Source organism: Stegodyphus dumicola, chromosome 3, assembly GCF_044657685.1.
Source record: "Stegodyphus dumicola isolate Sdum_Otavi_A_Nest chromosome 3, ASM4465768v1".
Lineage (NCBI taxonomy): Eukaryota > Metazoa > Arthropoda > Arachnida > Araneae > Eresidae > Stegodyphus > Stegodyphus dumicola.
The window spans coordinates 128,827,718-128,855,372 of record NC_140770.1 but is presented as its reverse complement, the minus strand read 5'-3'; the positions used below and the strand labels follow the sequence as shown (position 1 = coordinate 128,855,372).

At 33.6% G+C, this 27,655-nt stretch overlaps 1 protein-coding gene across 1 annotated transcript in view; it reads left to right on the top strand.

The window, feature by feature from the left end:
• Nucleotides 1-27,655, top strand: part of Nup133 (nuclear pore complex protein Nup133) — a 148,454-nt gene that overhangs the window by 16,365 nt on the left and 104,434 nt on the right. Inside the window, exons 4-6 of the mRNA XM_035356050.2 lie at nt 14,084-14,302; nt 15,421-15,492; nt 26,341-26,451. Coding sequence (XP_035211941.2) covers nt 14,084-14,302; nt 15,421-15,492; nt 26,341-26,451 — 402 coding nt within the window. The remainder of the gene's footprint in view (nt 1-14,083; nt 14,303-15,420; nt 15,493-26,340; nt 26,452-27,655) is intronic.

Genomic DNA, 27,655 nt, shown 5'->3' with positions numbered 1-27,655 from the left:
ACTATCTAGCCACCTTTGTCGACCTTTGAAATGACAATATCCGGGTTAGAATGAATCTCGCGCATTGTAGCTCTTTCTCTCGCAGTTAGATTTGGTTTCAAAGGTTTATTATTGAATTTCACATTATGAGCGATAAGATGCCTAATCATTTCTTTCTGTGAATCTGAAACTTTACTGAACTTGAAAGCTTTTTCGATAGGAGCCAAAATCTTTGGAATCGAGGGTTTACAGGTTTGTGAGAAGTTAAAATTATATTTTAGAATTCTCTCTTGTTCTTCTGAAAGACTAACATTAGAAATATTAACTATTGGCTTGATGTTTACAATGGGAAGATTTTTTGAACTACTTGAACTGGAAGACTGTAAAAGAAGTTTTTCGAATTTAACTGCAAGGGTGTTTTTATGACGGTTAACTGCATTCTCCGTTCTAGACCAAGACTTTTGTTCAAGGGCAGTGAATTTTGGATATGTTTTAGCGAGTTCCAGATGAAGCTTATAGAGTTCATGTTCAATTTTGGACAATTGTTGACGTGTATCCCTTATCACGGACCGAAGTAAGGCAAGTTTGCAATTTAACAGAATTCTTGAAACGCGACTCGAAGGTTTTTGATTAGATTTGATTTGAATAAAATTGGGGATCAATTTTTTACATTTACATTTAACTAAAAAGTCAAGATGATTCAGGAATTTTTGCCGTTTCAGGCGTAATTTAGTGAAACGATTAACGGATGAAGGCATGATAAACAATGCAGAAAATCAAACTAAATTAACTGAGCAATAATAAAGTACACACAAAATAGCAGAAAAATCCCTCACTGAAATGAATAGAAAACAAAATGTTTGTAAGCAAAATGCATGAAATCAGATTTATTCGGCGTGTTATTGTGTCTTAATTATAGAAGCCCCAAACAGGCTTACATTTTGCTTTCTTTTTTGCACGTGGTGTGGCCGCCATTTTGTGATTGTAGGAGTTTCGGTGAGTACATTTTTGCAATTTTCAAGTTATGTTTATGTTTTGTACATTTGGATATTGTGCTTTGCTTGTCTGATTTCGTGCATTTTGCTTACAAACATTTTGTTTTCTATTCATTTCAGTGAGGGATTTTTCTGCTATTTTGTGTGTACTTTATTATTGCTCAGTTAATTTAGTTTGATTTTCTGCATTGTTTATCATGCCTTCATCCGTTAATCGTTTCACTAAATTACGCCTGAAACGGCAAAAATTCCTGAATCATCTTGACTTTTTAGTTAAATGTAAATGTAAAAAATTGATCTCCAATTTTATTCAAATCAAATCTAATCAAAAACCTTCGAGTCGCGTTTCAAGAATTCTGTTAAATTGCAAACTTGCCTTACTTCGGTCCGTGATAAGGGATACACGTCAACAATTGTCCAAAATTGAACATGAACTCTATAAGCTTCATCTGGAACTCGCTAAAACATATCCAAAATTCACTGCCCTTGAACAAAAGTCTTGGTCTAGAACGGAGAATGCAGTTAACCGTCATAAAAACACCCTTGCAGTTAAATTCGAAAAACTTCTTTTACAGTCTTCCAGTTCAAGTAGTTCAAAAAATCTTCCCATTGTAAACATCAAGCCAATAGTTAATATTTCTAATGTTAGTCTTTCAGAAGAACAAGAGAGAATTCTAAAATATAATTTTAACTTCTCACAAACCTGTAAACCCTCGATTCCAAAGATTTTGGCTCCTATCGAAAAAGCTTTCAAGTTCAGTAAAGTTTCAGATTCACAGAAAGAAATGATTAGGCATCTTATCGCTCATAATGTGAAATTCAATAATAAACCTTTGAAACCAAATCTAACTGCGAGAGAAAGAGCTACAATGCGCGAGATTCATTCTAACCCGGATATTGTCATTTCAAAGGCCGACAAAGGTGGCCAGATAGTCGTCATGGATAAGAACACTTACATCGATGGTGTCACTAAACTCTTAAACGAAGGACCATATAATCCGATCCCTAAAGATCCTTCACCTTCGGACTTATCCAAAATAAAAACTGCGATCAAATCTTCGCAAATCATTTCAAGCAACTTAAAACATTCGCTTATCCCATCTGTTGCGAATTGTGCCAGATTATATGCTCTTCCCAAAATTCATAAAAGTGGTATTCCTTTCCGCCCTATTGTATCAAATTTAGGTACTGCCTCGTATCCATTAGGTAAATATTTAGTTTCTAGATTTTCCACTCTATTAGACAATAACATTTACACCATAAAAAATTCAATAGAGTTTGTAAAAAAGGTTAAAAACATTTCTCCTCGTAATTTACTCATGGTTTCTTTTGATGTAAAATCATTATTCACCAATGTCCCAGTGGAGGGTGCATTAAGATGTCTAGAAACCAGACTTCGCGAATTTCATTTCTCTTGCATCGAAATTGATGAGCTAATTTCTCTCACTCAACTCTGTTTGAAACAAACACATTTTGTTTTCCAAAATAAATATTACAAGCAAACTGAGGGATTAGCCATGGGAAGCCCCCTCAGTCCCATCCTGGCTGATATCTACATGCATTATTATGAATCAAAATTGTTTGAAACTTTAAACTTCCCGGCATGGTTCCGCTACGTAGACGATACTTTTACCCTGTTTGAAGGTAATAAAGATGATTTAAATAGAGTTCTTTCAACAATGAATTCTATTGATCCTGCTATTCAGTTCACTTTTGAACTTGAGACTTGCAATTCTCTTCCGTTTCTCGACATTCTGGTCACAGGTAACACATCCAAGTTCAGTACTACAGTTTACCGTAAACCTTCATCGGTTTGCCTTCCACCACACTTTAAATCATGTCATCCGACTAAACAAAAGTTAGCTTCATTTTATTCCTATGTTTTCCGTGCTCTTCAAGTTTGCTCCTCCAAACTAGCCCTTGATGAAGAACTAAATTATTTAAAAGCAACAGCTATTGACAGGGGCTTTTCACCCAACATTATTAATCAAGCAGTTAAAAAATTCTCATCTCAACACACTAAAAGCCACACTCTTATTTTAGGAGATTATAAAAATTCTGTTGTCATTCCCTTCTTTCCATCAATTAGCTATAAAGTTGCACATATTTTGCAGAAATTTAACTTTCGGGTTGTTTACTCTCCCATCAATAAAATTCCAACTTCTATACTTAAGGACCCCATTCCGGATATTAATTCTTGGGGTATTTATAGGATTCCTTGCCAGTGCGGTTTAATTTACATTGGCCAAACTAAGAGAGCCTTAAAATTTCGCGTCAAAGAACATGAGGCATATGTTAGAAAAAAGGAAACACAGAAGTCTTCTGTTGCTCAACATTGTTGGTCCGAAAATCACACTTTCGATTTTTCTGCTGCCAAAATTATTCAAAAAACATCTTCCATTGGAGAACTGGATTTTCTAGAGGCATTTCACATTCATAAAAATCTTTCTGTTCTAGGTAAGGATCCTAATTCCAATCCAAATTTGCCTTCGGCTTTTAGAGAAATTATGTTTTAGTTCTGGTTTCGCCAACAGATGGCGCCACTTGCTTATTCTTGTCCAGGCTTTCTTATCTTATCTAAACATTATTTCCTATCTTGTTCATTTGCGGTTTTGCAGCTGAAGATGATGGTTCGGTAAAACCATCGAAACTAGTCCTGTGAAAATTTTGTGAATTAACGCTGATTTTTGTTGTTTGACTTCTGAATCAGTATCATGACTATTATTGATGAAATTTATTAAAAATATAATTGATATGCTTTCTAATTATTTAATTTATGATATTATTATAATACTATTTGCTCTAATATTGTAATTAATGAAAGATGTTTGTAATGCTAATATGTATGTTTACCAATACCTTTTATTTTCTTTGTTAGCTCTCACATTTATTACTGTTATTCAAGTAATTAGCTTGCTTGTTAGATATTCTTTACTTATTCTTGTGATTGTGATATGTAATTCCATTTTTGTATTTTTATTTTCCTCTTGGCTACAATTGGCTATAAAAATTTAAATTATAACCCTGTGGACAACGGATGAAAGAAATTTTGATTCACGGAGTTGGACTGTAGCAGGACGGGAGGGGGGATTTTCATTCGTGCAGTTGGAGTCCACCCGTCTTCTATCACTAAACTGAAAAGTTACAATCAAATTAAATATAAGAAAACATTTGCATATAACAATAAAATAGTTGCCATAATGTTGGAGAAGAGTCAGTTCTGGGTTGCGAGAAAATTGTTTGCAGTGTTATTTAACAGAAAGAAAATTGGTTGCAGTGGTTGCAGAAAAAAAAATTGGTTGCAGTGGTTGCAGCGAGAAAATTGGTTGCAGTGTTATATTTGACACCAAATCAAAGAGTATTCTTTTTTTGCACTGCAACCAACTTTCTTTATGGCTTGTGTAAATTAGGAAAACTTTTCCTGATGATTGTTTTTATGCATCTTATGGCACATATGCAAAAACAAACAAACACACACACACACACACAAAAAAAAAAAAAAAAAAAAAAAAAAAAAAAAACCAGCAAGACGAAAATAAAATCGATCATTTTGTAAGTTTCATGCTCAGATCTTTTAATGGAGCTCCATGAACTCTCAACCCACATTTTGCCATCATTAAAATCTGAATTATGCTTACTTTCTTCAAACCAGCTATCTTTTCTTACCTATTGCTCATTCATTCTGTTCATCAGCGTTACCAAATAAAACCATTATTAGTTTCTTCTTTTCCAACCAAATAGATCTCGTCGCAGAACATTTAACCTTAGTTGCAATTAAACCCATTCCCACTCAACACTGCAGCACATAAATTTTTCTCTTTTGTTCCAGAATGTTAAAAAAAAAAAAAAAAAAAAAATTGTAATTTTCAACCATGGTCATAATTGTGCAGGAACTGTTGAAACAAATATTTCAATGTATTAGGGGAAAAAAAAAACCAAGGATCTTATTTTTGCTATTTAAAAATAACAAAAAGTGTTTACAAACAGACAGCTTGTAACAACAGAGAAATTTACCACAGTCCACTTTTTTTGAGTTAACAAAAGTAAGGTTGCCAGAATAAAACCATTAAGTAACATCAAAGCAACAAAGGTTACCAAATTAACATAATTATCTAACAGCAAAATCCCAAATCATAAACCCGATATTTAAATTGCTTTTACATGTGTATTTTAAATAAATTACACACTGTAGACATCAAATGAATTTCTTGTATAAAATGCTAACCATTGTTTTCTCGGAAATATATTGATTCATGTTTGTCGCTTAAGCCATTACATCATAGAAGTCTCAATTTTATATTTAGTAATTGCGAGATGATAAAGAGTACGATTAAATTCTTTAGGAAGAAGGAACTTGCAGAGTTCCACTCATAAAGATTCTTCTATTTATGATCTTTCTCATGTTAAACCATTTCTAAATCATCTCTGGCCCTTTTAACTCGGTTAAAAAATGTCACTAATTCTGTCTATTATAAACTGCACTAACTTTTATGCCATTCTCAAGAGTCTCCTGATTGGCATTACATTTCACAAATGATTTCAAACTTAAAAACTGCATATTACACATTAGCCAAATAATTAATTACTGGACATTATCCATTGCTGTAAGAGTTAAAAAAGAAAAGAAAGAAAACAGGTTTAAATTTGCCAACAAACTCGTATTTCTCTTTAGAATTAAATTATTATTATTTATTTTATTTTATTTTATTTATTATTATTATTATTATTATTATTATTATTTTGTGTGTGTTTTTGTTTTGGTAAATAACTTTTTGCCACTGTTCTTATTTAAGAACCACTAAAATTTCTTGAAACTAGATTGTGAGAATTTCATTTCACTCACACTGAATTCACACTGAAAATTAATCTGTATTCTTTTCCTTTTGTTATATATATATATTTCAATTTCCTGAAATAAATGCTATCACCAAAACAAAAGATAACTCCAAGAAACTTAATTTATATAATACATGTTGATATTTTGATGTTAGAAAATTATCTTATTCATTTTTAGTTCCCTATGCTGATCACTCTTTGGTTTTCTGATCTGAAGGTTTTCAGATTTTAAATTAAGATTTTTTTTTTTTTTTAACATTTTGTCTGTTACTTTTATTTATTAAATATCACATTCTTCGCACTTAAAACATGAAATTTAGTTCAAGAGCAATATGCTTCTCAATTTCACACTCGCAGCACTTCCCACCCTCAAACAGAACACTCAGTTACGTCCCTCATTACACAATTCCATTCAAAAACACACATAAACAACACACCCTTAATTATGCCTTATTATTCAGAGGTTATTAGTTATATCATGAAGAGAAAAAAACGGAAAAGCCCCGGATTGGACAAGATCAGCAACAAAATGATCAAGGAGATGGGAGTGAAAATGTTATGCAAATTCACCAAACTCCTGAACGCCATGCTAAGACTGCAGTATTTTCCAACCAATTGGAAAACAGCTATCATCGCACCGATCCTAAAATCAGGAAAGGATCCTATACTGGCTACATCCTATAGGCCAATAAGTCTATTATCAAATCCTAAGTAAAATAGCTGAAGCTGTCATACTGAAAAGAATACAAGACTTCTTAAAGGACAACAACATCCTCATCCCACAGCAGTATGGTTTCAGGAGTAAACATTCCACCATGCACCAACTGTACCGTGTCACAGAAATGATAGCAGATGGACTCAAGGAAAAAACTCATTGCAGGAGCTCTCTTTCTTGATATTTCGAAAGCCTTTTACTGTGTATGGTTACAACCAGAGTCATAGTTAGGGTTTTCAGCGCCCAGGGACAACTGAAGATTTCGTGCCCCCTACTGCTTGCCAAGGATGGAAAACATTTAATTCTAAAATGTGGTAACATAAGTTTGGTGCCCCTTGGATTCTGCGCCCGGGGACAGATGCCCCCCTCTAGCTACGCCGGGCCTCACCTACAAATTAACTACTCTGGGTTTCCCGGATTACATCATAAACCTCATTAATTCCTATCTTTACGATAGATGCTTTGTTGTTCGTTATAACAATACACACTCTACACGAAAAGTAACTTCCGCCGGCTTGCCACAAGGAAGCTTACTTTCGCTCACTTTATTTTCAATTTATACGAATGACATCCCACACAACCCCCTCACTACACTAGCACTTTATGCAGATGGTACTGTGATCCTCTATCAAAATGCGTCCATGGCCGCAGTTGTACAAACACTTCAAGAACACATCCAAGCATTAGAGTCCTGGATGATAAAATTGAAGATAAAAATAAATGTTGACAAATCTGAAGCTGTGTACTTCATTCATAAGAAAAATATTGATTTGAATATCACCCTCAAGATGTATGATGTTAGCATTCCCTGGGCCTAGCAAGTAAAATACCTCGGTATCATTTTAGACCAAAAACTCACTTGGACCCCACACATCACATATATTTTTAAAAAGTTTTGGTGTACTAAAGCCTTACTCAACCCCTTAATTGCCCGAAACTTCGTTCTATCTATTCAAAACAAACTTCATGTATACCGATCCATGCTGTGACCAATTATTACTTACGGCTGTTCCGTCTGGGGTTTTGAGTATAAAACCAGGGTGCTAAAAATCCAGCAAAGTCAAAATATCACCTTAAGAAGAATTTCCAATAATCCTTGGTATTTCAGGAATGATGCCATTCATAATAAATTAAATATAGAAAGAATCAGCATTTGCATTGCAAAAATTGCAAAAAAAATTCTTTAATAACATTGAAAAAGTCAATAACAGTTCCATACCTAGATTGAATTATGACTACACTGATGATGAAAACAGAAAAAGACCCGGAGCAGTACTCCGGCACTTAATTTAATTTCACCATGCTGTAATCTTATTTAGGATTCAATTTAGCCTTGATTTTCATTACTTTTCTTGTCAATTTTTGTACTAAATATCACTTTATTAATCTTTATTAAGAAACGCATGAGTGTCGCCATCTACATTTAGTGCCAAGCATTATCTAATTTATTTTCTCTACCAAGTACTCCAAATATATTATTTTTTATCTTTAAATTCCCCACAATAGTTGTTTAGGCCAACCAAAATTATATCAGACCATGATCCTTTCTTTTCTACACATATTATGTTTTAATTTTTAACATTTGAATCTGTTCTGTAATTAAGATATTTTCTTAAGTTAGATTTTTACCTATGCCCCGCCCCCGACCAATACCTGACGAGCAAGACTATGCACTCTTTTTTCAGGTAGACCATAGGACCACGTGACCTAGTAGCTCGTCCCAGCTCATCATAGACCTTCTTTTCAAACCATCCTTCCTCCATTTGAGCACCTGAAGCCATGACAGTAGCATGCAACATCTGAGATATGCATTTTCCAACATTATTGCCTTAATTATTACTTCATGACATCTCCAGCTTATGATATGACTGACTCTACGATTTGTATATACGTAAGGCTCATTTATCGCTTATCACGAGAAATTTTTTTTTTCTCAGCTAAGAAGTATTAAATGTTATTTCAGGAAGATATGCTTTACCACACGTCGCTACACACAGAATGTGGCTTTCCCAGCCTAGGAGCCTGTTGAACGTGCCTCGCACCTGAGCCATCAAGAGCAAAATAGTTTTAAATTGAGCATATCTTTAGAATTTCTGATACAGAGTCTCGTGCGCTTGAGATAAAAAAAAATTTTCTGTACAACATTGCCATTTCTCGCTTTGAAATCCTTGAGTTTGTCAATCAAAAATTCATTAAAGTTTTACAAAATATGAAATCGATAATAAAACAAATTCAAAATTTAAAATTTGGGCTTCCACATGCCCATATTCGCAATAGGATTACGTCATTCAAAATTTGATGGCTCTATATACCATTGTTTTATCACAGTGCGAGAAATATACATATATTTATGCAGATTTTTCATTATTTAATTTCTTCAAATATAATGCAGGACTCTTAACATTGGTGACAACAGTTTGAAAAGTGAAACAGACATTTATAGTGAACCAACACAAAATCACAAAATGAAGACAATAGTTCTTCAGGGACAAAGCCCCTTTGGACTATTAAATAAATAAAATAAAATCATTGAGCAGCTTATACCTAACAAATTCTTTTAATCCAACCATTCATTTCATTCTGAACTAAATTTGCTGTCTCCATCATTTTTTCCTCTATTTAATTATATGTAATAAATTTAATTTCAACTCTACAGTTTATCATAACCTTCTCTTTGCCTTTCTTCCCATGCAAATTTTGTCCTTTGGCATAATTAAAATAATGCTCAAATTGGAAGAGAAACAAGCCAGTGTTAAATTAGTCAAGAAAGTAATCTTGGTTTGAGATATATTTTGAATAAAACTCAATTGTGAGGATGATCAGGCACAAGATCTTCTTTGGGATGGCCAGATCAAAGCAAAAACAGAGCATAGCATAATCTGTTGAAGAAAATAGTAATAAAACAGGAAAAATTAAGATAATAAAATTCTTAATAATTATGAAGAACTGTATTAAAATTAATGCCATTAACTAAATAAATAAAGTATCGTAAATGTGAAGTTTGAATGAAATCCAGTTTGCCACATAAAAAAGCTTTATGGATAATTTTCAGAGAATCAAAATAAAAATTGTGATTAAGTGCCCAACTATGACTAGCTATCAATAAGTGATTTCTCTTTTTTTTTTTTTTTTTTTTCAAACATAATATCCATGTGTATAGATTTGAAATTTTAATACTGTTCTAATTTGGTGGATATCTGCATTGTCAAGATATGTTATAAATCCACCAGTTATAAAACTGCTTGGTCATTTTCTCACTTACCAGTAAATTTGTTGTTTGGTTTTTAAAGATGCCATTTCTGATTTTATTTCTTGGAGAATTTATAACTTATCAGTGTGACTTAACTTATGTCAATCAAGCTAAAAGAGTGTTAAAATTTGGAACTTACATATTGTCCTCTTAATGGAAATTTCTGCAGTAGTCATCAGTCACCAATCGTTACTGTTGAATTGTAAAGCATATAGTCATTCATAATTGGCACTAAATCTCACTACTTGGCTGGTTGCTGGGGTAATATATAAGAAGCTAAAATTTTAGAGGACCACAAATTCTATATTCGAAGGAGATAATAAATTAATTTTTTATAGTTAATCCTATTTAAAAATCACTTAATTACAATTTTGACTTTGATTCTGTGAAAATTTTCCATAAAGCTTCTTCAGTTGGTAACTTGGATTGCTACTCTTTCATTATCGGGGCCAGATTCAGAAATGATAATTACAGAATTCAGAAATGATAGATCAAAGATACAAGTTCAGTTTTCTAGAGACTTCTCCATGAAAGTTTTTATGTCTTCAGTAGATCCGTTGTTTGTTTAGCCTTGATTAATTAACTAACTAATCACATTGAATTGTGACTGGACATTTTGGCATACAAAAGATTAAAGTATTGTAAGTTTTTATTTATTAACTGTGTATTTCAGGTACTTACATTGTTTACGTGTATACATGGGCACTTTGCATCGTTTCAGTTAAAAAATATTTCAAATTTCTTAAAGGGGGAAAAAAAAAATTATTGTGAAATTTTTAGTATTCTAAAAGAGTGCAAATTCTCAAATGGCAAACTTTTTAAGAAATACTGATTGCAGTTATACTGTAAAACTGGAGCTGAGAATTTTTTTTGTAAAACTATTATTATGAAAAATTATTAATAAAATAAAATTATAAAATCTTAGCATATATACGAATGTTTATACTTGGTATAGTACCACTACTTTAGTCTTATAACCCTAACAGACATTTAGCTATTGCTATGCCTGAGATAGAACAACAAAGTCTTACTAATGTTATAAAAACAACCTTCTTTTTTAATTAGAACTTTGAACTTAAATGCATGACTTTGTGCTGCAGTGACCATAGCTGGTAGCAATGCAAATAAATAAGATTGATTCAGATCAGTAGTTGAAGATTACATAATTAAATATTAAGCTAAAAGCTAGTTCAATAACTTACTAGCATGCCAGATTAAAGTATTGGCAATGAGAGAACACCAAGCTGATATAATTGCAACTGCTAGAGCTAGCAGAGACTAATAGCATAAACACATGGCATGTAATGCTAGAAAAACGCTTCTGTCTCAAGATTAAAAAAACCTTAGCTTAAATACACACAACTAATTTGCATTCTTGTGAGGAATACAGAAAGGAGAAATATAATAAAGATGAAAAGCGTAATAACTGGTTAATTAACATAAGATACTCTACATATAAATTAGTACATAAAAATTATCTTTTCAAATGCTGTGATATAAAATTATATTTTCATTTTTAAAATCATGCCTATCCGTAACAGATGGTTCAGTTGCAATTCATTTTAAGACACTGATTTCTCCCATATATATAATAATATAATAATCTCTTATTATAACACACATTTCTTATAAGGCATATCTTTTAATTAATATTTACTTCCTGTTAATGCCAAAATATTTTTGATGAATTCTGGTTTTAGACAAACTTATAGTTATCACAGAGAATTGTATCCAAATTATAAAAACTAACTTTTACATCAATTTAGAGATTACTTCAGTATGAAAGCTACATTTATGTATTATAATTTGCTCTAATGCAAGATAGTAAGATGAAATTGTTTTAATTTGTTTTGCTATTTTTACTTTCTTGTACGAAGTAAAAAAAAAGTATTGTAATGGCAAAAAGTTTTAGGCAGCATATTTCAACGAAAATATCCATTTTGACCGCTATCGAATGCAATTTAACGATGTTTTTGCGTGATATCTGTACGTAAGGACAGAATAAAATACTCTTTTCCTTCAAAAAAATTATAAAACTGCTTTAAAATTAATTCTGAAGAGAATTTTTTGTGGTGTCTGTACGAACTTATGTACGTACGTGTGTACGTACGTATCTCGCATAACTCAAAAACGAGTAGCCTCAGAACGTTGAAATTTTGTATATAGGACTGCTATAACATGTAGATGTGCACCTCGTATTTTGGTTGCAATCGGCCGCACTAAACGTATATAAATATATTTATATATATATCCACTCTATTACCCAGCTCAGTGATCTCAGTTTCTTTACTCTTATATGCTTGTAAATTGTACATTTTTGGCTATAAAAATGATTGAATTATGTTGTTCCTATCTTCTGGTTAAGGATTTTATGCCTTTAGTAAATCTGTATGCAATATTTTTGGAATTATCAACAATTTTAAAGTTAATTCAGAAGTCAAACAACAAAAATCAGCGTTATATTCACAAAATTTTCACAGGACTAGTTTCGATGGTTTTACCGAACCATCATCTTCAGCTGCAAAACCGCAAATGAACAAGATAGGAAATAATGATTAGATAAGATAAGAAAGCCTGGACAAGAATAAGCAAGTGGCGCCATCTGTTGGCGAAACCAGAACTAAAACATTATTTCTCTAAAAGCCGAAGGCAAATTTGGATTGGAATTAGGATCGTTAACTAGAACAGAAAGATTTTTATGAATGTGAAATGCCTCTAGAAAATCCAGTTCTCCAATGGAAGATGTTTTTTGAATAATTTTGGCAGCAGAAAAATTGAAAGTGTGATTTTCGGACCAACAATGTTGAGCAACAGAAGACTTCTGTGTTTCCTTTTTTCTAACATATGCCTCATGTTCTTTGACGCGAAATTTTAAGGCTCTCTTAGTTTGGCCAATGTAAATTAAACCGCACTGGCAAGGAATCCTATAAATACCCCAGGAATTCATATCCGGAATGGGGTCCTTGAGTATAGAAGTTGGAATTTTATTGATGGGAGAGTAAACAACCCGAAAGTTAAATTTCTGCAAAATATGTGCAACTTTATAGCTAATTGATGGAAAGAAGGGAATGACAACAGAATTTTTATAATCTCCTAACATAAGAGTGTGGCTTTCAGTGTGTTGAGATGAGAATTTTTTAACTGCTTGATTAATAATGTTGGGTGAAAAGCCCCTGTCAATAGCTATTGCTTTTAAATAATTTAGTTCCTCATCAAGGGCTAGTTTGGAGGAGCAAACTTGAAGAGCACGGAAAACATAGGAATAAAATGAAGCTAACTTTTGTTTAGTCGGATGACATGATTTAAAGTGTGGTGGAAGGCAAACCGATGAAGGTTTACGGTAAACTGTAGTACTGAAGTTGGATGTGTTACGTGTGACCAGAATGTCGAGAAACGGAAGAGAATTGCAAGTCTCAAGTTCAAAAGTGAACTGAATAGCAGGATCGATAGAATTCATTGTTGAAAGAACTTTATTTAAATCATCTTTATTACCTTCAAACAGGGTAAAAGTATCGTCTACATTTTAAACAAGTACGTCTACGTTTAATTTTAAATTTGTTTAATTGCTGCTAAGCCTGTTTTTAATGGCGGCCATTGATGTTTACATTTGAAACAGGAGACTAGTAGATTTGTTGCCAATCTAGAAAAACTTAGCTTCGCAACAACAAAGATAACGCATTCATTTATTATTGCCAATTAAATCATGCTTAATTCTTTCTGGAATTTTTTCGAGGAAATAAGCGTTTGAGATTTACTTCGTAATTTTTAATATAGATATTTTGATTTTTTATGTATTTTTGCCTTCTCGCGAAGTGAGAACTGAATTAATTAAATGAGAAATACTCAATCGTCTGTGAAAAACTGTTTTTTTTTTTTTTTTTTTTTTTTTTGTTTTGTTTGCTTAATTTCTTTTATACGTAGTTCTAGCTTTATTATAGTATTTGAGTAGAACATGTGGCAACGATTAGATAATTCTTTAAATGATATACATTTTGTGCATTCTGAGTCATAATATGAATGAAAGATAATACTGTTAAGTAAACTTAGTGCCAGAGTGTCGCTATGGTAAACAAAGTGAATTTTAAAGAATGCATTTATTGTATTGTGGTTTATGCGCTGTCGGCGAAGTAGGTTTAATTCAATCTAATAAGCTTAAATAAAATGCGTATAATTTAATATTCCGTACAAGGAAGTCATGTGGTGTACACATCATATTTTTTAATTTTTACATTAGAATTTTTTTTCCTTATTTACATCTTTTTCTTTTATTTTAATTAATGTTGTTATTTATGTTCTAAATTATTGCAGGTTCACTGCAAAGAACTGACTCTACCACCTAGTGATTTAGCTCATAAAGCTGAGCTAGTTCATCTTTTTCTAACTGAAGATTCTAAATTGCCATCCGCTCTTGCTGTTTCACCTGAAGGTCATGTTCGCTACTGGCCAAATATTAACCATGAGGGTTCATCTGTTGATGCTACTACTGATCTTCAGGGTCAGGAATGTTATTCATTAACTTCAGTATATGTAAGTGTCTTTAATGCTTTTTTTTTTTTTTTTTTTTTCTTTTATGATATAGAAGTGTTGTAAATGAATGTATAGAATATATTCAACATATTTTGAGATTTTACGTGATGTTTTATTTTTACCAAATTTAAGCTTGTTGTTTTTCCATTATATTTTACTAATATGAGTCATATTCCTAAAATTTTACCAACACATGTGAATTAATTGAAGGTATTGCTGACAGTGTTTGTTATGTACGTTTAATGTTTATTATTCATGTTAAGTGGTCTTATCAAGATATTAAGAATTTCTTAAAATTTGAATGTGTTTGTTTAAATGTCATATGCAAAATTTATAAAATTATGTAACTAAAATCATTAAAAAAATTATGAAAAGTTATTAAAGCGACATTTTATACTAACTTTCTTTTGTAAAACTAGACTCTAGTTATACGCCTGAATATTAATATATTTAATTATGCATTAATCCCATTTAATGATGTAGAGAAATGAGAGTAAGACATATTACATTAATTAAGAGAAGGAGGAGAAAAATAAATTATTGTTTTCTGTGCAGTGATGTTAAAATATAATTTAATATTCTGAAGTAGCTTTTCTAGATTATCAGTTTATTAAGCATTCTAAGAACAGTATAAAAACAAAGTATTTTTCATCATTGTTGTAACCATTTTTTCAACTAAGTTATGAATAGATAGAATTTCCATGTTTAAATTTTTAAACTAAATAAAAATCATTTTTTTATATTCAGTTTAATCTAAAAATCTATAACAAAAAACACAGTCGATTTCAAGGGCAAACAGGTCCCTCTCCATCAGAACCAACAAAATTTGCAAGACAAATTTTGCAGTTTTGAGTTTTTTATCTAAATCTACATCAAATAAAAGGTTTTTTCTTTACTAATTTCAAGTTTCACTGTAGTATGTTTCTCTTCTGATTTAACCTAATTTTTTTTTTATTATTATTATTTTTCAGAACATAGATGCTTTATTTTGCTTCATATTGATTAAGAAATTAAATTATATTTAAAATATATTTTATGATGAGTGCATGTAAGATGTAATTTAATGAATTATCACCCATGTTATTTTGTAATATATAATCAAATATGTTTCATTTCAGCCTTTAGGGTGTATTTTAGCAACCACAACATGTTCGTTAGTTCTAGTGACACCAACAATAGGGGAAGGACAGGTAAAATTATTTTATAAATTTTACTCTTTGTTGCTTTGGGTTATCTTTTTTTTCCTAGAGTATTCTTAATTATATGTATTTTTAATATTTCTTAAGATTTAATCAAATTGTATGACTCGTCTAGCTCAGTGGTCTCCAAAGTGGAATGTGTGTACCCCAGGGAGTGTGCAAGGTGTTACTTGGAGGTACACCAAAGAAGTGGCCTTACAATCACTTGCTAGTGTATGATTGTGTATCGTGAGTGCGAGGTCTATCATTAGTTGCTGTGTCTATATACACTGTTCAAAGCAATTAGAAGATTTTGGATATAAACTGTGGATGAGGAAATGCTTTGATGACTCTATATTATGTATAACTGTTGTAAGATATGTGAAAAGAAATAGAAGCAATGAACAAGGCATACTTCAGTTTTATTGATGATATTTGTTGGTAAATGAAAAATGTCCAATTTGTGTATATTACACAAATAAACAACCCCCCCCCCAAATGTAATTTTTCGATACAAATGAGTTTCAACAATGTATGGTTTCCCTTGACCAAAAGCAATGTCGCATACGTACGAGGCACTGATTCAATCAGGTTATCAATGAGTGACTAGGGTATTCTCTTCCACTCCTGTAGAAAAGAGTTTTCAAACTGCTGAATTGTTTCTTAATGGGCTGATAAGCGAATAGCAACCCTTTTCCCTAGAATGTCCCAAACATGGTTTATTGGGTTCATATCTGGGGAACATGCTGGACAATCCATTCGAAGGATTCCTTTATCAAAAAGGAAATTGTCCACTAGCTGAGCACAACGTGGCCTGGTGTTATTATCCATGAGAATGAATTTTTCCTTGATTGCTGGAGCATAAAGGCTCACAATAGTTCTGAGGATTTCATCCCTCTATACCACTGATAGTACGAGGGAAAGTTGAAAAATAAGTTTCCCCTGTTGACTGTGGTCAGAGTATGAAAGTCAAAAAATAGAATGAGACATTAAAGATATGACATACCTTTATTTCTCCACATAGGTACCAAGTACATTGAGACATTTGTCATATCCCTTGATAAGCTTCAAGAAGCCCTCCAGGAAAAAATCAGGGCTTTGCATATGGAAGAAGCGTTGAACGGCTTGTTTCACTTCAGTATTGCTTCCAAAGCGCCTTCCCCCGAGATTTTTCTTCAAAGCCGGAAACAGATGGAAGTCGCTTGGTGAGAGATCAGGACCGTATGGCGGATGGTGTAGGCGCTTCCAACCAAGAGTTGCAATATGATTTTGCATTGCCGTCGCCGAATGTGGTCTGGCATTGTCATCCAACAGCAGAACGCCAGATGTGAGAAGGCCAGGCCGCTTTTTCCAAATCGCCTATTTCAATTTCAACAGGGTGTCACAATAGCGTGTAGCATTGATGGTTCCAACTTCCAAAAAGTCCAGCAACAAAACTCCTTGGGCGTCCCAGAAAACTGTGAGGAGCACTTTACCTGCCGAGGGAGTTGTCTTGAACTTCTTTCGGACAGGTGATGACGGATGTTTCCACTCCATAGATGCGGCCTTCGATTCTGGCGTGAAATGGTGGACCCACGTTTCATCCCCCATCACAATCCGAAACAGAAAGTCATTGCCATCTTCATGGTAACGCACGAGATGTTCCAGGCTGACCCCCATGTGTTGTTCCTTGTGTGTCGAGGTCAATTGTCGGGTCACCCATCGTGCTGACACTTTTCTGTATCGAAGAATGTCGTGGATGATGTTTTGAGCTCGCTCATGTGAGATTCCAAGTTCTTCCGCTACTTCATCGATGGTGATACGCCGGTTCGCTCTAATCATGTCATCCACCTTCCTGACATTTGCATCTGTAGTGGCTGTGTGCGTCCGCCCAGCTCTCGGTATGTCCTCTACTTGCTGACGTCCATTACTGAATGTGCAACACCATCTCCGCACCATTTGCTTCGACATTACACCTGGCCCATAGACTTCCACGAGGCGGTTATGAATTTCTCTTCCTGATACTCCACGTGCCCATTCATAGCGGATAACCGCTCTCACTTCCTCCTTTGACCACGAATTCAAAACGCACCTTCTCTCCATACCTACCGGGGCTCAAATGAGAGGCTGTGATGCTAAAGCAAAGTTTAAAGTTTAAAGAAATTAAACATTTAGCAAAAGTAGCAATAAAAGCTCCCTGAGATAATATGTTTGTGCAGACATTGAAGACAATAAAAGGTTTTGAACTTAACCAATTAATAACAATATAATAAAGAATAAAAACACAGAAAATAAATTTCAACAATATCAGAGTCTTAGGAAAAATATAATATAACCATCATTCATCAAATAATATTTTTTTACCTGGTCTCCAAAACACTGGCATTCAATACAAACAAAAATGTCCTAAACATTAATTATGCGGCTTAAAAATGAAGCTGGCAACACATTCAATAAGTCCATAATCAATGGTTGAGAAAACACCTGAAAAATTTTAATGAAGTTCTTGAAAGCACTTAAAACCGGCCTAACTCCGTTTGCACGAGGAATCGCCGCTCACATGTTTTAAATTCCGCCTTTATTGAAGAACATGGATGCCGCCCACAGCAGTCACTCATATGGTAGCCTCTGGAACCAAGGAACATTATTCTGGAACAATCATTTTATGGATATGAACCAAGGAACTTTTTCCGGAACAATCGTCCCACGGACAGGCACCAAGGAACTTTATTCAGGAACAGCCATCCCGCAAACCGGAACCAAGGCACTTTAATCACCGGACTGCATGCATCCTTCTGAAGGGGCTGGAAACCGCTCACTCAAGTGCCAGGAAAGCAGGAACTAGAAGGAAACTAGAAGGGTTGAGCCAGAGCGACGCGAGATACTTATAGCAGAAGTAGGAATGACGTCATCTCACGGCAACCAATCAGCTATTGGCACGAATCGGCTTTTCAGATGACGTAACATCACATTTCGTTTTTGCATCTCAATTAGGTTGAAACGGTCCGTTCTCAATGCAAACAGTGGCAGCAAGAAAAAGAAGTAGAAGTAACTACTATATTACATTAAAATAAGAACTAAACTAAATAAACATTTCAAGGAGGAAAGATGATGCAGTAAAAGGTTTAAAATAAGCTATATTTTCCAACAAATGCCCCCCACATCATCATCTCCGACCTGAAATAAAAACCGAATGCCAGTATCTTTACAAAATTCAAAACAAGAATAAATAAATATCACAATTTCATTCAGAAATTTTTAAGAAAATTTTCCTTTGGGAACATCTTATCCCACTATTCAAAAATTTACCATAGCAAGAAAGTTCAACATGTTACAAAACAATACAAAGACATATGTATGATCATACACTCAATACATTTACCCAGGGCCCTGGTCAATCATACAACATTCTACACTATACAGTTTTACATTTACCTAATATCAATCATAATATGACTTATAACATATTTTCAAATAAAAACAAAGCTCTTAATTTAAATACACACAAAAACAAATTTCATAAGAAAATTGTTCCACAAAATCTTATCAGGTTATGCTTAGTCAGCAGTTTTGTCATGGGATCAGCCAGATTATCTTTACTTGGAACATATTTTAAATCAAAAATTTCCCTGTTCAATAGATCACGAATGAAAAATAGTTTCACATCTATATGTTTTGTCCTCGATTTTTCAATGGGTGATTTTGTAAAACATATAGCAGCCATATTATCAGCAAACAATATTGGCCTCGAAACATAGTTACTTGCAATCTTAAACTGAATGCATTCACCCAAGATGTTTTTAAACCAAACTAATTCTTTTGCTGATTCAGTGATGGAGATAAATTCAGCCTCCATAGTAGACAAACTCACTCCCCTTTCTTTAAATGTACGCCAAGATACAGGTGATTCTCCCAACAAAGCTATTTGTCCACCAATAGACACCATATCATCCCTGCTTGAAGCAAAATCCGAATCTGAATATATATTGAGCTTCAGTTCCTTGCATACCGGTTTAAGCTTGTGCTGTCTGGTATTGGAAACATACCCTAAAAGTTTAAGTAATCCTTCCCAGTGAAACTTACCAGGATTGCTTTGGAACTGAGAAAATATATTAACAGCATAAGCTATATCCGGACGAGTACGATTGCAAAGAAACGAAAGACATCCCAAAACATTTCTATGAGGATAATTCATCATTTCAGTCGTTTCTTCTTGTGTACTGGGACTTTGAGACTTTGAGTATTTCACACCTTTAACTATTGGAAGGGAAGTAATTTGTATTTTAAAAGACTTAAATCGATCAACTATGTCTTCTATATATAATTGCTGATGAATTAAAACACTATTGTTCTCATATTCAAATTCCACACCCAGAAGCTTTCTTGTTTTACCCAAAATTTTCAAATCGAAATGTGAACTCAGGAACTGAATATTCTTTTAGCCTGAACTTCACTTTTCCCAAACACAACTATATCATCAACATAAACCAACAGAATGACAAAATCTTTAAAACGATAGACACAATTGCACCACTCAAACTTGATAAACCCTAGGTTATATAGTGTTCTATCCAACTCGTAGTACCATAATCGCCCACTCTGATGTAAACCATACAAGGCTCTATCTAAACGACATACAAAAGTTTCTTTATCTCGCTCTACAAAACCCTGAGGTTGGGACATGTAAATTTCCTCTGATAAAGGAGCGTAGAGATAGGCACTTTTTACGTCGCATTGTATATTTGCCCATCCAAGATGTGCAACTAAAAGGGAGAAAAAGAGCCTTATTACTGAAAAGTTGACTACAGGAGAGTAGGTTTCATCATAGGTATCGTATTTAATTTGCTGATAACCCTGAGCCACTAAACGAGCTTTAAAACGAACAATGTTTCCAAATTCGTCACGTTTAATGTTGAAAATCCACCTGCAACCTAGTGGAGTCTTGTCTTTAGGAAGTGGAACAAGATGCCATACCTTATGCTTTCACATGTTGGCCATTTCCTCTTCCATTGCTTCTATCCATTTAAGCTTTTCTGTGGATTTCATTGCCTGGTTATAAGTGTTTGGAATTGAAACATCTAGTCAGCTATCTCGGGTATATGACGTTGAAGGAGTACCAGTTGGGTCGATTTCACCACTATAAGTATTGCTTCCCTTGAAATCAAACAAGGTAGGATCATACTGAATATTATGTTCAGTGCAATACCTTTCTACATCATTTGGCGATCGTAGTCCTTGATTAGAACCCCTCTCAAAATAATACACATCCGTACGAGTGCCGTCTGGCCTTGGAACAGGTTTACGAAGCCAAGTTACTTGTCTCAATGTAGATTGAGTGTCAATGCCAATTTTAGAAGAAGGTACATTGGTATCAGTCCTTTCCTCTATTTCAGGAAAATAGCCAACTGGAGTATCAGTGGATTGGAACTCTACCCTTTCTTCAGATTCCAAATCAGGAAGGGTTCCCAGTACAGCTCCACTGCCACTTTTCTGCATTCCAATTGACTCTTTAAAAGTAGCATTTAGGGTTTCTACTACCTTTTGCTCATTTTCCAACCAAATCTTGTACCCTTTTGTTCGTACACTGTACCCAATTAATCGGCCCTTCGTTGCCTTTGGATCAAGTTTAGAATTTTTTTTAGCCTTTGGAATTCCCACATAGGCAATCTTTCCAAATGCCTTAAGATGACGTACTGATGGTTTCCGCTTAGTGTATAATTCAAATGGGGTTCTATCTTAGCCCTTATGACAGATTCTATTAAATGAATATGCAAAATACATTACTGCATCTGACCAAAATTCGGAACTCATTCCACTATCATGTAAGATTGCACGTACATTGTTGAGAGCTGTCTGATTAAATCTCTCACAAACTCCATTCTGTTCTGGAGTATATACATCTGTAAATTTGTGCTTTACACCATTTTTATTACAATATGACCTGAATTGATCATTATCATATTCTCGCCCATTGTCAGTCCTAAAGTATCTCAACCTAAGGTTCAAAGATCTTTCCACACGTGCTATATGCCTTTCAAATACTTCAAACACCTGACTTTTCTCCACAATGGGGTACACAACCACGTAACGAGAATATTCATCAATAAAGGAAACGAAATAACGTTCGCCATGTCTACCTGGAATGTTAATAAGTCCCCATACATCAGAAAAAACCCTTTCAAGCGGCCTCTTTACTTGAATACCTTCTAAGGGTCTATAGGAGATTCGTCTTTGCTTATTGATTTGGCAATGTTCACAAAACAAATTAGGTGAGTGCTTTAACACAGGAAGACCTTGAACTGAATGTCTCTTACTAGTCCTGACAATAGCACCATAATTTATATGACCAAACCGACCATGCCATAATTCACTATTGTTATGCTGAACTGTGGATGCCTCAAATTTTACAGATTTGCCCCCCTTTTTCACTATTTTCGGGAACACATGATAGTTACTTCCTATCAACTTAGCCTTGTACAAAGTTGAATTTTCATCATCAGTAACTTTAATTTGCCCATTTTTTACCATAAAATCTTCTCCATTGATATCTACTCTAGGTCCAGATATTAAATTTTGTCTCAGTTCAGGTGAGTATAACACATCTTTAAGCAAAATAACCGTATCCCTAAATTTCATTTTAACAGTACCCTTCCCATGAATTGGAAAAGTTACCCCATCAATAGCTACTAGCATATTCTCATTTTTCACAGGAAAAAAAGTATCAAACAATTCACGATTTTTACAGAAATGATGAGATGCAGCTGTATCAGAAATCCAACTATCATCATTTTCTTCCAAATTGTTAACATTAGCTTGAGCTATAAAATGGGACTGTGCATGGGAATTATTTTTACCTTTACTCAACTTGAGTTTATTTTTACACATAGAAGATGTTTTATTACTACTAGATACAGCCGAGGAAACAAAAGAAGCAGGTGAGGGTGATCTGGAAAGATTACCTTTCATTCTACAGTACTTTTGAATATGACCTGGACGGCCATATTTATAACACTTGAGCCCTTTAATCTGCTTAAATTTGGGTTCACAGTGAGTACTTTGAACTTCTATAGTCTTATTGGAGTTTTCCCTATCTATCTCTCTTAAATTAAGACGTGTTTCCTCTGCTAGAATTTCAAGTTCAACATATTTAAAAATGAACTTTTCATCTGGCCACCTCAAAATATTCTGAACTACTTGATCAAATTTATATGGAAGGAACCTAAGAAACTGGAAACATATATATAAGTCTCTTACAGCCTGATTAATATCAGCTAATTGTTCAGTTACGCGTTTTAATCTAGAAGAAAAGAAACTAATACTTTCATTTGGCTTAATTTTACAATTTAAGAACTCTGAAAACAGGGACATATGTCTTGACCGATAATCTGGCTGGAAGTATTTGGCAAGCGTATTCCATGCCACTACCGGGTCATCAATTTCACTTATCAAGTTTCTATATTCAGGGCTTACATTCATATAAATTAAAGATAATGCCAATCGACTTCTATTTTGATAGTCGGCTATAATTTCTTTTGTAATACCCTTAACATCATTTAAATCAGGACATTTTTCAATACCTTTAACCAAAAGCCATGCATTTTTTTCATTCAAGACAAACTTCATATGTTTGGACCATGTAAAATAATTACATGCATCAAGTTTAGCAATATTATGCATGACACTAACAGTAGCCATATTTAAATTTTAACAAAAAAAAAAAAAAAAAAAAAAAAAAAAAAAACGCCTCCCCCCCCCAATTTCTTAAGTCCTAAATTAACTTTAAACTTCAAAAGTCTGCACTAAAAATAACTCAGGGGCTGGTGGCCCATAACCAATATGATGCTAAAGCAAAGTTTAAAGTTTAAAGAAATTAAACATTTAGCAAAAGTTACCCCATCAATGGGGCAAAAGTTACCCAATCCATTTGGCTTAATTTTACAATTTAAGAACTCTGAAAACAGGGACATATGTCTTGACCGATAATCTGGCTGGAAGTATTTGGCAAGCGTATTCCATGCCACTACCGGGTCATCAATTTCACTTATCAAGTTTCTATATTCAGGGCTTACATTCATATAAATTAAAGATAATGCCAATCGACTTCTATTTTGATAGTCGGCTATAATTTCTTTTGTAATACCCTTAACATCATTTAAATCAGGACATTTTTCAATACCTTTAACCAAAAGCCATGCATTTTTTTCATTCAAGACAAACTTCATATGTTTGGACCATGTAAAATAATTACATGCATCAAGTTTAGCAATATTATGCATGACACTAACAGTAGCCATATTTAAATTTTAACAAAAAAAAAAAAAAAAAAAAAAAAAAAAAAAAAAAAAAACCGCCCCTCCCAATCTCTTAAGTCCTAAATTAACTTTAAACTTCAAAAGTCTGCACTAAAAATAACTCAGGGGCTGGTGGCCCATAACCAATATGATGCTAAAGCAAAGTTTAAAGTTTAAAGAAATTAAACATTTAGCAAAAGTAGCAATAAAAGCTCCCTTAGATAATATGTTTGTGCAGACATTGAAGACAATAAAAGGTTTTGAACTTAACCAATTTATTAACAATATAATAAAGAATAAAAACACAGAAAATAAATTTCAACAATATCAGAGTCTTAGGAAAAATATAATATAACCATCATTCATCAAATAATATTTTTTTACCTGGTCTCCAAAACACTGGCATTCAATACAAACAAAAATGTCCTAAACATTAATTATGCGGCTTAAAAATGAAGCTGGCAACACATTCAATAAGTCCATAATCAATGGTTGAGAAAACACCTGAAAAATTTTAATGAAGTTCTTGAAAGCACTTAAAACCGGCCTAACTCCGTTTGCACGAGGAATCGCCGCTCACGTGTTTTAAATTCCGCCTTTATTGAAAAACATGGATGCCGCCCACAGCAGTCACTCATATGGTAGCCTCTGGAACCAAGGAACATTATTCTGGAACAATCATTTTATGGATATGAACCAAGGAACTTTTTCCGGAACAATCATCCCACGGACAGGCACCAAGGAACTTTATTCAGGAACAGCCATCCCGCAAACCGGAACCAAGGCACTTTAATCACCGGACTGCATGCATCCTTCTGAAGGGGCTGGAAACCGCTCACTCAAGTGCCAGGAAAGCAGGAACTAGAAGGAGACTAGAAGGGTTGAGCCAGAGCGACGCGAGATACTTATAGCAGAAGTAGGAATGACGTCATCTCACGGCAACCAATCAGCTATTGGCACGAATCGGCTTTTCAGATGACGTAACATCACGTTTCGTTTTTGCATCTCAATTAGGTGGAAACGGTCCGTTCTCAATGCAAACAGTGGCAGCAAGAAAAAGAAGTAGAAGTAACTACTATATTACATTAAAATAAGAACTAAACTAAATAAACATTTCAAGGAGGAGAGATGATGCAGTAAAAGGTTTAAAATAAGCTATATTTTCCAACAGGCTGGTCTCCGCTTTGCGCAGGCATTGCAACAGCACCACCTGCTTGATTTGCAGTGACCTCTACCCAATGGTGTATCGGTGACTTGCGCGTTTTCCTGCTGTGTCGTCTTTCGCCCATAGCCGTTCAACGCTTCTTCCATATGCAAAGCGTGAATTTTTCTTGGAGGACTTTTTGAAGCTTATCAAGCGATATGACAAATGTCTCAACGTACTCGTACGAGAATAATAAAATAAAGGTATGTCATATCTTTAATGTCTCATTCTATTTTTTGACTTTCATACACAACCCTGACCACAGTCGACAGGGGAAACTTATTTTTCAACTTACCCTCGTAGGTTTGAGGATCTCCATCACATTCCTGATAATGTGCAGCTCAGTGTGGCCATTGCTAGAAATACTGGCCAGACCATCACTCCACCCCCACCAAATCGGACATTTTCATGCACAAATGCAGGAGTATTCCATGTACCAGGTTCTCTTTCTATTGTCAGGTTGTACACTAAAGCAGGACTTGTCCGTGAGAAGCGTGTTGCTCCACTCATCTCATTCCCATTTGAGATGCTCCTGTGCTCACCTTCCACGGGAGCATGGTGGTCCTATGTCAACAAAGCACAAACTATTGATCTGCACAAGCTATGAGTATGGATTCGGCTTTCAACAGTTTGATTCAAAACTCTGGTACCTGTAGCCCTCTGATGGTGCTGTTGTAAGAACGTGACATTCATAGTGTGGTTTGTTCTGGACCTTAGTGTTGAATACTAATCCTTATTTTGTGTTGTTGCAGATGATCTTGTCCTGATCTTCAACGAACATTTCTGATTTCCAAAAATTGATTCCATAGTCTGGAAATGACACTTTGAGAAACTCTTAATTCTTCTACTATAATGGATTGCATTTGACTGGCCTCTAAACAACCGATAGCCCTCTAGGCTTTTGATTAAGCTATCTTGCTAAAACATCATATTCACTTTACAAAACGTTCAACGCAAGTCAATTGTTTTTAATCTCCTCCTACAGGAGGAATGCTGCAGGTTGCTTTTCTATCCTTATCTAAAATGAGTAATCTTCTATGTCAGTTATTGATTGATAAAAAAAGTTATTGATTATATGGTTATTTTATACCAAACTTACAATATTCTCCAATTCTTTTGATCAGTGTATTTATTGCATTACATCATTATATGAATACAACTATAATTATTTTTGTCTTGGGTACACAAATAAAAAAACATTTGGAGATAGCTGATCTAGCTTGACGTTATAATTAATATCAAACTATATATTAATTATATCAAGCTATATATTAATTATAATTATTATTATGTCTTGGGGAATTTACATCAATAAAATTACTACTATAGATGAAAAAATTCTTATGGTTTGCATAAATTTGATTTTTCCACTCTAATTTTAAATAGCCCAGTGTGATTTGCCGTCCTCTAACACTACCGCTTGGAGTCTTAGCAGGGATTGGCAGAAAAGTTCATTCTTTTATATTTGGTGTTGTCCCAGCACAAACCACTGAAACAGTAAGTAATCAGTCTTTCTGAATTTACATCTCTCTATCAATCTATATATTAAATAACAGAAAATATGTATTCTCTCATTAAGTATTGTTTAAAAACTTTTAAACTACAGTAGTTGTATCATGACATATGTCTTGGAGAATTTACATTTATTACTTATCATAAACTCTAAATTTGAATAATTTTATTGATAAGCAGAAATAATTACAAAATGCGTATCCCAGTAAGAAGCATTCCTCATTTTAAATTTAATTTAATTCTTTAGGCTGAAGTATAATTTTGGCTTGCTGCATCTGCAAACTGAGTTATATATGTGTTATATGAAATGCTGTTTGCTTCCATATTTGCTCACCCTTTTTGTAACAATTGACTAATTTATTTGAAAACTGAAAGGAGAAAAATTTTATAATTTAATCTATTTTTGAGGGTATAGGATCCCCTAATGGATTCCTCTCCGTCCATTAGTGGGTTCCATTAGTTCAGTGAATAAGACCACTGAACACTGATAGTTCAATCTGGTTCAAATCCTGGTGAATGGGCTACTGTGTGTGTTTTTTTATGGTTTCACGCCTAATATGAATACAAGCCAATTTCTATCAAAGTAATTCTTTCTGTTAAACAAATATTCCTAATATGCTTTGCCATAATCAAATAATCCAATCCAATCTGAGATTATATAATTAAGAGCTTATATGATTAAATTCCTAAAGGAAGAGAGTATATGATTAAGTGTTCTATTTTAAGTATCACCACTCTTATCTTATACTCTCATTACTTATTATTATTACTTAATTATAACTATTTTTAATATAATTAGTTCTGATTTCTTGGATTACAGGTAAAAGCAAAATTTCTTGTTTTGCTACTTGATTTAAATCTAGATATAAATTATAAAAATAAATAAATCAATAAATAATAATAAACCAATAAAGACATATACAATAAGTTTAAAAGGAACTTGAGAAAGTGAAACTTATAATGTATGTCCTCAAGCCCATATTGTGCAATTCTCATATTGTACCCATATTGTACAGTTACATTCTAACAACATTATCTGGGTAGAAACCCGATTTTCATCTTCATTTAGCACTGAAGTCGAGAGATTCAGCCATAAAATATTTTATATGCTTGAAGTTTTAGATAAAACAGTTTAGAAAAATGAAGTATATATAGCTTTAATTTTCATAACTGGTAACATCTGCTTTTA